General features: G+C 43.9%; 1 protein-coding gene across 1 annotated transcript; it reads right to left on the bottom strand.

The window, feature by feature from the left end:
- Nucleotides 1-3,727: 3,727 nt before the first annotated feature.
- Nucleotides 3,728-12,006, bottom strand: RPS28 (ribosomal protein S28). The gene is made up of 4 exons (XM_073653086.1): nt 11,896-12,006; nt 11,611-11,658; nt 4,708-4,841; nt 3,728-3,824 (listed from the first exon to the last, which is right to left on the bottom strand). Exons 1-3 carry the CDS (start codon nt 11,932-11,934, stop codon nt 4,719-4,721), a joined length of 210 nt encoding a protein of 69 aa, XP_073509187.1. The 5' UTR covers nt 11,935-12,006; the 3' UTR covers nt 3,728-3,824; nt 4,708-4,718.
- Nucleotides 12,007-12,135: the final 129 nt, after the last annotated feature.

Genomic DNA, 12,135 nt, shown 5'->3' with positions numbered 1-12,135 from the left:
ACAGAAGCATTGATGAACATTGGAACGAATGCAATGCGATTTTTTATTGGATTGCATTTGTCCGATTTAATCGCAGTAGGGAGCGAGCCCTCAAGGTCATAATACTCATAGCATTGACATCAGCTTGTAGTGTCATATTCTGGTCTTGTCTGTAAATTCCTCATAAATTCAGGTGCTGGAAGAGTGTCTGAGGCCTGACCCAGCCTTACCTACAAGAGTGGCTAAGAGATTCCATAGGACTCAGGAGACTGTACTTCCCTCTTTTTGAAGTACACCTAAAAACGCGAAAGAGCAGTTCCATACTCTACATGTCAGAAAAGCACTAATTAAATACACTGCTCAAAAAAATAAAGGGAACACTCAAATAACACATCCTAGATCTGAGTGAATGAAATATTCTCATTGAATACTTTGTTCTGTACAAAGTTGAATGTGCTGACAACAAAATCACACAAAAATCATCAATGGAAATCAAATTAATTCACCAATGGAGGCCTGGATTTGGAGTAACCCCCAAAATTAAAGTGGAAAAACACACTACAGGCTGATCCAACTTTGATGTAATGTCCTTAAAACAAGTCAAAATGAGGCTCAGTATTGTGTGTGACCTCCACGTGCCTGTATGACCTCCCTACAACGCCTGGGCATGCTCCTGATGAGGTTGTGGATGGTCTCCTGTGGGATCTCCTCCCAGACCTGGACTAAAGCATCCGCCAACTCCTGGACAGTCTGTGGTGCAATGTGACGTTGGTGGATGGAGCGAGGCATGATGTCCCAGATGTGCTCAATCGGATTCAGGTCTGGGGAACGGGCTGGCCAGTCCATACCTTCAATGCCTTCATCTTGCAGGAACTGCTGACACACTCCAGCCACATGAGGTCTGGCATTGTCTTGCATTAGGAGGAACCCAGGGCCAACCGCACCAGCATATGGTCTCACAAGGGGTCTGAGGATCTCACCTCGGTACCTAATGGCAGTCAGGCTACCTCTGGCGAGCACATGGAGGGCTGTGCGGTCCTCCAAAGAAATGCCACCCCACACCATTACTGACCCACTGCCAAACCGGTCATGCTGAAGGATGTTACAGGCAGCAGATCGCTCTCCACGGCGTCTCCAGACTCTGTCACATGTGCTCAGTGTGAACCTTTCATCTGTGAAGAGCACAGGGCGCCAGTGGCGACTTTACCAATTCTGGTGCTCTGTGGCAAATGCCAAGCGTCCTGCACGGTGTTGGGCTTTGAGCACAACCCCCCATCTGTGGACGTCAGTTTCTAACAGTTTTTGCAGACACATGCACATGGCCTGCTGGAGGTCATTTTACAGGGCTCTGGGAGTGCTCCTCCTTGCACAAAGGCAGAGGTAATGGTCCTGCTGCTGGGTTGTTGCCCTCCTATGGCTCCCTCCACATCTCTATGCTCTGGCCACTGTGCTGACAGACACAGCTACCCTTCTTGCAACAGTTGACACTGATGTGCCATCCTAGATGAACTGCACAACCTGAGCAACTTCTGTGGGTTGTACTATAGACACCGCCTCATGCTACTGTACCGCTAGGGCTGAGAGCAATGGCAAAATGAAAAAGTGACCAAAACAACAGCCAAAAAGGATGAGAACAGAGAAATGGTCTGTGGTCACCACCTACAGAACCACTCATTTATAGGGGGTATTTTGCTAAATGCCTATCATTTCTACCAGTTGTCTGTTCCATTTGCACAACAGCAGGAGAAATTGCTTCACAATCAGTGTTGCTTCTTAACTGGACAGGTAGATTTCACAGAAGTGTTATGGACTTGGACTTAAACAATGCAATGTAAGTCCCTTTATTTTTTTGAGCAGTATATATGGCAGCAATTAAAGGTTGGAGGAAAACCCAATCATTGTCTGTATCCTTTCAGGGGGCTAGGAAAGGGCTTAGGCTATGTACCCACGTTGCGGAAATGAAGCGGAAAATTTGTGCTTTATTTCCGCATGTCCTTTCCCAGAAAAACGCATGCGGAATTTCACAAGCGTTTATCGCGCGTTTTCGACATGCAGAATTGCAAAATTAATTGACATGCTGCGAATTTTTGTGCACATCAAAAACACTGGAAAAATCTGCAGCATGTGCATAGAACTTGCGAATTCTCATTGGGGACCATGGGGTGCGGATTACCAATCGTTTTCACTGCGGAAATTCCACATCAAATACGCTTGTAAAACGCTACATGGGCACATACCCTTAAAGTCTCAAGAAGCATCTTCGCAAAGGTGGATTAGGTAGGCCATCAGTATGACCTATTCTGGCAGTAGTGTGGCCAGAAGGCTCATTCCACTCGAGCGATTGCACCTTTTTAGGCAGAGACGATGGAGGTGTTCATCAGATATGTAAAACAGCAACTTCATTCTCTCCTTCAACCTTCTATAGAGATTGTAGTCTGGACTTATACTCCACAACCGATTAAGCTTTTGGTAGAAGGGATCTACACGCAGTGGTCCCTTCTTAAGGTGGATTGTTTCTCTATAAATCTTTCAGGTGATGCTGTCATGGGTGAAGTGAAACCAAGTTACTTACCAGTAACAGAATTCTCCAAAACCCATAACAGCACCCTCATATTCCCTCCCCCATCATAGATTGCAGGTGCACTTTTCAGGGGGAGTGATTAAGAGCATGGTGATAATTGTTTAGGAGCTTGCTTATGCTCCATAGACCAACTGATGTGGATAAGTGTTTTTTTTATTTCGGTGGGTTCCCTTTCCTGGATAGGCAGATCCTCTCATGTGGTGCTGTCATATGCATGGAAAGTCTTATTACTGGTAAGTAACTTGACTTATTAAATAAAGTAATATACTATTTTCAGACATCATAGGGGATGTTTTTTCCAGAGGTTTATTTTATCTCTGGTATTATCTACAGTAGTTTAGCAATAAACCACAACATATGAACCGTATGATAAATAAGTGTATATAACCCAAGCTACATAGGGATCATGTTCTCCCCTATATGTATCCAAGTAGAGCTCTTGGTACAAGCTTTATTACCATGTATGAACAATTGTACATACCAGAATTCTGAAGTAAAAGCTTTGATGAAGCAGCGCTTTGTTTTTGTGCACTTATGCTACTTTTCACATGGACCTCATTTGTATGTTAATCTAGGGTATCTATATGAAAAGTAGTGCCTGTAAATAGGCACTTACAGCATTTCATATCAGGGAGCATATCAGAGCCATAATTTGTACGACCGGTCCAGTAACTTGTGCAAGTGTGTGAACTCTGCCTTACTATGGAATATCAAACTACAAGTTTGGGAAAAGATTCTATAAACTTTGATAAAAATCCAGGAGCCACCAACTATTAATTAATACTCATTCTAGATGTAAGGATTAGTTATAAAATTAAAAAAAGTTAAAATCCAGGACTGCTACCACATTGTTGCAGAAAATCCATTTTATAGTGCCAGACATTACACAACTTCAGCAATCTCATGGACACTGCTTTTTTCCCAACCTTTAATGTTTTTGCTGATCTGCAGGATGTAAACTCCTTCACCAAGCGCAAAAACACTTGTGCTGCATTTTTCGATGAATAAAGCTAAAATCATTACTATAGACAAGTCACAGGCAATCCACTATTTGCTGAATTTTAGATGCAGCATTTCTACTGCCAAGAGTGAAAGTTGTGACTGGAGAAAAACCTGCATGTGAACATAGTTATGAAAAAAAAAACTTCAAGGCTATCTACACATGACTAAATTGAGGACAAATTTAGAAATTTTTATTTGCAACCAACAAAAGCCATTTGCTGAACTATTCATCTTCAGAGTGCCATGTTAAACGAACAGCCATCTAAAAAAAACAAAAAAAAAGTTTTAATAGCAGAAAACAGCACACTGACCTCTATATAATGGATATCACTTCTGCATGACTCAAATTCAAGATGAGACTTGCATTGCTTTTGCCCAGTGTCATATTGTGGGGCCTAGTGAACAAAGGCACCCATGATCATGCCCTCATAGGAGCCTTATTTTGTGTGGTACAAGTTGTAGTTTCGAATACCACCACCATTTTTTCCATGTACACTAAAACAAAAATTTTTAAGTTTTTACCAAACATTCACAATTCATTATGCAGCAAAAAAAGACCTGGTAATGAGATTATTCAGGAAAGTACAGAAGTTAAGGTATTTTTATCTTTTCAGGATTTAATCTTGAGACTTGTAGCTTATTTTTCTACACAGCATGCATTTGTATTAAGCTACTAATACAATATAATATTTAGACAATATAAGATTCAACTAGAAAAAAAATATATAAATTGAAGTTTGTTGGCACACGCCCCCCATAAAATGTAATAAGCTAACAAAGTATCATATGGGTAATGTTCAGAATGGTCTTAAAAAAATCTTTAAAATAAAATACCTTGTAAGTTAATTCCTGTCAGTCAAACTAACCAGGACAATCATATGGCCAGGTCATCTATCCCAAACGATGTGCATATACACTATAAAAGCAAAGCCTAACAAGCAATGGTGGAGTTGCACTTTGACACCACTTTACTATATTATGTACAGAAAGTGGGGAAGACGGGGTGTTGATTAAAAACCTACAACTCATCCCACAAAACCTCAGATAGGTTGACTGAAAAATAACAAAAAGACTTTTGGAAAAGGTCATAACAGCAGTAAACCATCTCCCTTCTGAAGCCATGGCTAGCTGTTACTATAACTTACCTTAAAGCAAACTAGCGTAACCTTCTAGCTTCACGTTCAGATTCTAGCAGTGTCAAAACGTCTCCTTCTCTAACTGGTCCCTTCACATTCCTTATGATGGAACGGTTGCTGTCATCCATGAATTCTACACGGACCTTTAGAAAAGAAAAAAAGTGAGGATTTGCAGCATAACAAACAAAATTTGTTTCCATGTTTAATGCCTCCAGATTTTGATTCAATGTCTCCATGCTCCTACATTTGATAGCATGCATTTCCGCACATGGTAAAACGATGATGAACTAGGAGGGTTTTGCTTAATATGTAATGAAAACATGAAACCTAACAAGTCTATTAATCCTATGTGTTTTGTTTTTTTAAATCCCAGGACTTATTTTTTTTTCCAGTGCTGATAAGTATCTACACAGGTCATTTAGAATACATGTATAGATGCATTTTGATTGTAGCTTTAATGTAAAAACTCCATGGTAACTCTTGGGATGCTCACAAGATAAGGTGTCATAAGTGACAAGGATCAGAGGCTCAGAACTTTAAGCCTGTACTGCACATGCATCCTTCAATCCAATGAATACCACAGTTCTCAAGACACCTGCAGACAGTACAGAGCAGAAGTCTCTTGCAGGAGTGGTTATATGCCTCTAAATAGAGGGAGATTGGTATCGTTTACAAGAGGCATAGTTATCCATTACTTGTCCTTCAACTAAATGAATAGACTATGAAGTGTCAAAAAACATTTCATATTAAAGCATACCCATCAGCGGGATTGTGCTCAGTAAACTTACATACACTGTCAAGTCTATTGTTTGCTTTAATAAAATGGCTGTGGCACAACAGGAGCACCTATCAGCAGGCGATAGCTGCTACAGCGTGGGGGTGGCTGCTATTTTGCTTGATTCAAACATTTTTGTACCTAGTTCCACACTACTAGATGCATTATGTAAAAGAGGAGGCAGGTTAGTGAGCCGTCATAAGAGCATACAGATGAATATGCAAATAGAGCAACAGATAAAGCCCACCCCACAAGTACCGTATATTCCAGCGTATAAGACGACTTTTGAAGACTGAAAAATCTTCTGTCTAGTCTGGGGTCGTCTTATACGCCGGTAATGCTTTTGAACTTTCAGAAATTGACATGCGGGGATACTCTGGGGGTGTTAATAAGCTGCCGTGGCCGTATCCCTGCCATGTCGGAGTTAATATAAGGTGGAGGGAGTTAAAATACGGTGGCGGTAGGTCCAGACGGTCAGCGCTTCTGTGCTGAAACGGACACATCGCTGCGTATTCCCAGCTCCGGACACAGCGCAGGGCTTCTGTGCCGACAGCTTTCACTTGTCACAGAAGCACTGCGCTGTGTCCGGAGCTGGGAAGTTCGCATCGCTTCTGTGACAATATATGAAAAGCCGGCAATTCAGCAGCGGCATAAGCCGGCACCCGACAATTTAGAATAGAAAGAATAGAGCTTCACACATAGATTAGATAGAAACATGTCAGTCACATATATATGAAGTACAGTGACAGTGTTGCTTACTGTACTTGTCATTTAGTGTAAAGGATTTATTAAAACAAATATTAGTGTTTCCATGCACCGTCTCTTTAAAAAAGCCGGCCGGCAATTCAGCATCTGTACCCGACAATTTATAACAGACAGAATAGAGCTTCACACATAGATTAGATAGAAACATGTCAGTCACATATATATGAAGTACAGTGACAGTGCTGGTTACTGTACTTGTCATCTAGTGTTAAAATAACGGATTTATTTAAAAAAAAATTAAGTGGGGTTCCCCTTAATTTTAGTCTCTAGCGGAGGTTAAGCAGACAGCTGGGGCAGATGTTTGAAGCCTGGGAAGGGGGTAATACCCACGGAGCTTCCCAGGCTACTAATATCAGCCCCCCGCTGAATACCTATCCTTTACTAGCTATTCAAATGGGGGACCCCCCCAAAAAAATGACGTGGGGTCCCCCCTATTTTAATAGCTAGCAAAGGCTAGGCAGACAGCTGGAGGCTGATATTAGTAGCCCAGGAAGGGTGCCATGAATATTGTCCCCCTCCCAGGCTAGAAACACCAGCCGTCAGCCGCCCCAGAAATGGCGCATCCATAGGATGCGCCAATTCTGGCACTTAGCCTCGCTCTTCCACACTGCCCTGGTGCGGTGGCAGGGGGTAATAGGGTTGGGGTTGATGTCCGCTTATAATGCCAGCTGACATCAAGCCCAGGTTAGTAATGGAGAGGCGTCTATAAGACACCCCCATTACTAACCCCATAGTCAAAGTTAAAAGAAAACACAAACACCCAGAATAAAGTCCTTTAATTGAAATAAACACACAATTCTTTATTGTTCTAAATTAAACCATACTTACCATCACGCCCATTCCAGCTGAAGCCAACGATCTCCTGCAATAAAAGTAAAATAATAAAGCAACCTCATCCTTACCTTTCCATGGTTCCCAGGACAGCTCCAGCTCTGCTACATCGAGATGACAGGCTGGACCACAGCAGAACGCTGCCATCCAGCCTGTCATCCCGCAGACGCTGAGAAGCGCAGGCATGCTTGCGCTCCTCAGTGTCTCGCTGTGACGGCATCCAGATGAGCCAACAATGAACTCAGCTCACCTCCTGGACGTCCGTCACTGACAGCGTGGGAAACTTCTACTGCGCATGCGGGGAGCAGGAGAATTTTCCCACGCTGTCAGTGACGTGCATGAGGTGAGCCGAGTTCATTGTCGGCTCATCTGGATGCCGTCACAGTCAGACACTGAGGAGCACAAGCATGCCTGCGCTTCTCAGTGTCTGCGGGATGACAGGCTGGATGGCAGCGTTCTGCTGCGGTCCAGCCTGTCATCTCGATGTAGCAGAGCTGGACCGGTCCTGGGAACCATGGGAAGGTAAGGATGAGGTTGCTTTATTATTTTACTTTTATTGCAGGAGATCATTGGCTTCAGCTGGAATGGGTGTGATGGTAAGTATGGTTTAATTTAGAACATTAAAAAATTGTGTGTTTATTTCAATTAAAGGACTTTTTTCTGGGTGTTGTGTTTTTTTTAATTACTTTACTAGAAATTCATGGCGGTCATGTCTAATATTGGCGTGACCCCATGAATTTCAGGCTTAGGGCCAGCTGATAATGCCAAGCTGGCCCTAACCCCTTTATTACCCAGTGAGCCACCGCACCAGGGCCCTGGATGAGTTTGGTACAGCGCCAGAAGATGGCGCTTCTACGAACGCGCCATTTTCCGGGGTGGCTGCGGACTGCAATTTGCAGCGGGTGGCGCCCAGAAAGCTTGGGTCTCCCTGCGCTGCAGATTCCAGCCCCCAGCTGCCTAGTTGTACCTGGCTGGACACAAAAATAGGGCGAAGCCCCACGTCTTTTTTTTTAAAATTATTTCATGAAATAAAAAAAAAAAAAAAGGGCTTCCCTATATTGTTGTGTCCGGCCAGGTACAAATAGGCAGCTGGTGGTTGGGGGCAGCCTGTTCCTGCCTGCTGTACCTGGCTGGACACAAAAATATGGCGAAGCCCACGTCAACATTTTTGGGAAAAATTAATTACAAAATTAATAATTTAGGGACTGCATCTTTATTAACCCCTCAATTGTCATTTAGTGTTAAAATAAAGGATTTTTTAAAAAGAAAATTGGCGTGGGATCCCCCATCATTATAGTCTCTAGCGGAGGTTAAGCAGACGGCTGGGGCAGATGTTTGAAGTCTGGGAAGAGGGTAATACCCACGGAGCTTCCCAGGCTACTAATATCAGCCCCCAGCTGAATACCTAGCCTTTACTAGCTATTAGAATGGGGGACCCCCCCAAAAAGTGACGTGGGGTCCCCCCTATTTTAATATGTTTATGAGTGACAGTTTTCCTGCTATATACCTGCATGTCATAAGAATTTAAATTAAAAAAGGACCATGTTAAATTCAAATCTGTTTTTTTTTAATTTTTACCGGTGTTTGGTATGCGTTGGAAAAGGGGTAGTCTTATACGGTGAATATATCCTAAACTCTATATTTTAACAGGAAAGTAGGGGGGTCGTCTTATACACCAGGTCGTCTTATACGCCGGAATATACGGTATATCATTACCTCCAAACTGAAAGTAAAGATTACATAGGACGAAATTAATCAACCAAGGTATCATTTAATCAGTGTAATGTCGCCCACCTGACAGTGTATGTAGCAATACACTTCTCTTGTTTATGATGCATGCATGATAGACAGATGTAAAAAAGGATAACATACAGTGGGCTAAAGAGCAGAAGATAGTGGAATAGTCAGATACTTGGCATTTATAGCCAGATCCACACATCTAAGTACCCATGACAGCTGCCCTAACCACACAACTGAGTCTTGTTTACTAGCCACATCAGTAGCAAGTATAAAAAAAAAAAAAAAAAAAAAAAAAAAAAAAAGGACCAAATGACACCTGGAATATTGGGGAAGAAACTTTTAAAATAAAATGGTGCCTCTTATAGTCCCATTTTACAGTAGCCTACTGGGGGGGCAACAATCTTGTACAAGATCTCAAGACACGCATGCACAGCCTGAAAATCAATGGGAAGGGGACTTCACACAGTGCTGACATATTAGGAAAGCAGAGGGCCTGCAGCACCCAGACACCCCATCCTCGGATCCCTGGGACCGCAGGAACACATCACTCCTGTAGCCACCAGCCTACTAAAGCAGTGACCCTGCAGTTTGTGACCTCCCTCTATCATCCCCGACCTGCTCGGTAAGCTATCCCATATTTGGGGGGAAAAAAAAAAAAAGTGCATCTCCATCTGAAAAACACAGTATATACTATATGGAAAGGCATACTGCAAGAACTCAGAGAACAGACCTTTCATCAGCACTTCCATTTGAGAAATTTTACCAGGTTTTTGCCACATCGAGAGCAGCATCTTGGAGAGACCCCAATTGAAGTGATGCATCACAGTTACCAGCTGTAGATCACCACTAGGACTAAAAGTCCTCCATAGTCATGAGCTGGGTATAACCCCATCCCACCACTGACTGGCAGCTTTTGTGTGTCCACCTCCAGTAAGCATACGCTTGAAAGTTAAACACATAAGAGAGCATTAGCTCTGTCAGAATTACTATAGTCTATGGCCCATAAACATCTGTCCAAATCCCATTTTATGGACACAAGGTCCAATAGGACCCACAAATGTGATAATACTAATCAGTGGTGGGTCTGGGGTTATACAGAGGTTGAGCATTCAGAGATCTAGTAGCGCTGCAGCAGAATATTAATTTTATAAAAACTGGAGCAAGCAGCTGAGTGACATCAGAGTCTCTACCCATTCATCACGTCGTTCTTCGAGGAGGCAAGCTGGCACCACCCACGTAATTAAAACCCATCCGCTGCCAGAGGGAATAAAGTTCATTGACAACCAGGACTGTGGAGTCAGTCTGAAATGGACAGACTCCTAAAACATATTAAATTGGGTACAGTAGTTACATGCAGTTTGTGAGGAATAATTTTCATAATTTGGGAAAGTTATGAAATGTCCTATAAATGTCTGTCCTATTCCTGATCTAAGGGTCTAGACTTTTAGCTGAGAAAAATCTGTCCTACCGTAAATTTATCACTTAAACATGAGCCATGTATGAGGGAGTCGGAGTTGTGGTCATGAAAATTGAGGAGCCCGAGTGGAAGGTTTGGCTTACCAACTCCACAGCCCCGTTGACCGGCAGGTTGAGAATGCCATTAACCAATATCCAGAGGTTAATAGCATTTCACATGACAGGTTATTACAGCGCCATTTATTCCATGGCACTTTACATGTAAAGAGGGGGTGGGGGGGGGGGGGTGGAATGCATACAAAAGATAAATAGTCTTGAACAAACTTGACAGCGACTGGTACAGGAGGAGAGAGGACCCTGCCCGCGAGGGCTCACAATGTACAAGGGATAGGTGAGGGTAGGGCTGTTCGTGGAGTGGTATAGTGGAGCGATGGTTAATGCAGGTTGTAAGCTTGTCTGAAGAGGAGAGTCTTCAGGTTCCTTTTGAAGATTTCCACAGGAGAGAGTCTGATATGTTTGAGCTCCAGAGTAGGAGAGATACACGGGGGAAATCTTGTACACGATTGTGCGAAGAGGAGAAAAGAAGGGAGTAGAGAAGGCGATCTTGTGAGGATTGGAGGTTGCGTGCAGGTAAGTACCGGGAGACTAGATCACAGATGTATGGAGGAGACAGGTTGTGGATGGCTTTATATGCCATGGTTAGGGTTTTGAACTGAAGTCTCTGGGCAATGGGGAGCCAGTGAAGGGATTGAGAGAGGGGAGGGGCCAGGAAACAGCAGGGTGACAGGTCAGGCAGACTTTACGATAAATTGGAGGGGCGAGAGTGTTAAGAGGGGAGGCCACACAGCAGGAGGTTGCAGTAGCCAAGGTGGGAGATGATGAGGGCATGCACTAGTGTTTTTTGCAGATTCATGGTTGAGGTATGTGCAGACCAGGAGGAGATTTGAGTCTTAGTCAGCAGGAAGTGGAAAGGGCTTGGTTATGTGGTTTGAAGGACAGATTAGATTCTAGTGTAACCCTGAAGCAGCGAGCTTGTGGGACATGTGAGCCTCATATCCTGCACACTGCATGCCATGAGGTTTCTACAGAGGCAGGGGCATGTGACCACTAGTATACGAGTGCAGTCAATGCTAGCATATTGAGTGAGGCTTGATGCAGTCGAATATATGCATATTGTATACATTGTCACATGTGCATCCTCACAGCATTCAGTGCGAAGCCCCACAAATATGCAGACTTGTAGTTTAAGCCCAGACAACCCCTTTAAGTTAACCATTTCTCTCCAGCATGAGAGTGAAATGCAGCGGTAGAAGCACATACCTAAGAAAAGGTCTTCTATCCCACTCCCTTCTTGGCCTAAGGCGAGCCTGAAGACAAACCCTTACCTGAGTGCACTGCCCTTGGGATCCAGTCCTTCCAAGAACTTTAGTAACCTAAGAAGAAAACCACAGCCATCAGGAAGACAGTAAATGCCCCGCAGCAGCAACACAGGCCAGAGGAAGCACGAGGCTCATAGCGACATACTACTAAGCGAGGATGAGCTCAGCGCTGCCACAGACGCCTCTACTAGTTTGCTGGTCAGCGTTACAGCAGTTTGCTGGCAGAGACGCCCATACTCTGTCTGCTCAGCGCGCATTTCACCCCCAGTCAACCTCGTCTCAATACATTACCCGAGCGAGCTTGACGGGAGCAACGCGGCTGGCGTCCATTACGGCAGCTGTTGTAGGCCGAAAGAGAGAATCACGTGCGCAGCCAGCGCCCTTTTATAGCACTGGGTGGAGCCCGTGAAAAAGCGTCGGAGCGCGGCGTGCTGACGTCACGAGTAGATATAGTATACCAGTGCCTACGTATCAATGAGAGGCGGGGCCTCCGGAGCGGCGCAGCGCAGGCGCCCCAGGATTCCAATAGCT

This window comes from Phyllobates terribilis, unplaced genomic scaffold (genome assembly GCF_046119375.1).
Source record: "Phyllobates terribilis strain yellow unplaced genomic scaffold, ASM4611937v1 Scaffold_1__5_contigs__length_1240528914, whole genome shotgun sequence".
NCBI classification, from domain to species: domain Eukaryota; kingdom Metazoa; phylum Chordata; class Amphibia; order Anura; family Dendrobatidae; genus Phyllobates; species Phyllobates terribilis.
The sequence above is the reverse complement of the archived record's forward strand: the minus strand, read 5'-3'. Positions and strand labels throughout refer to the sequence as shown.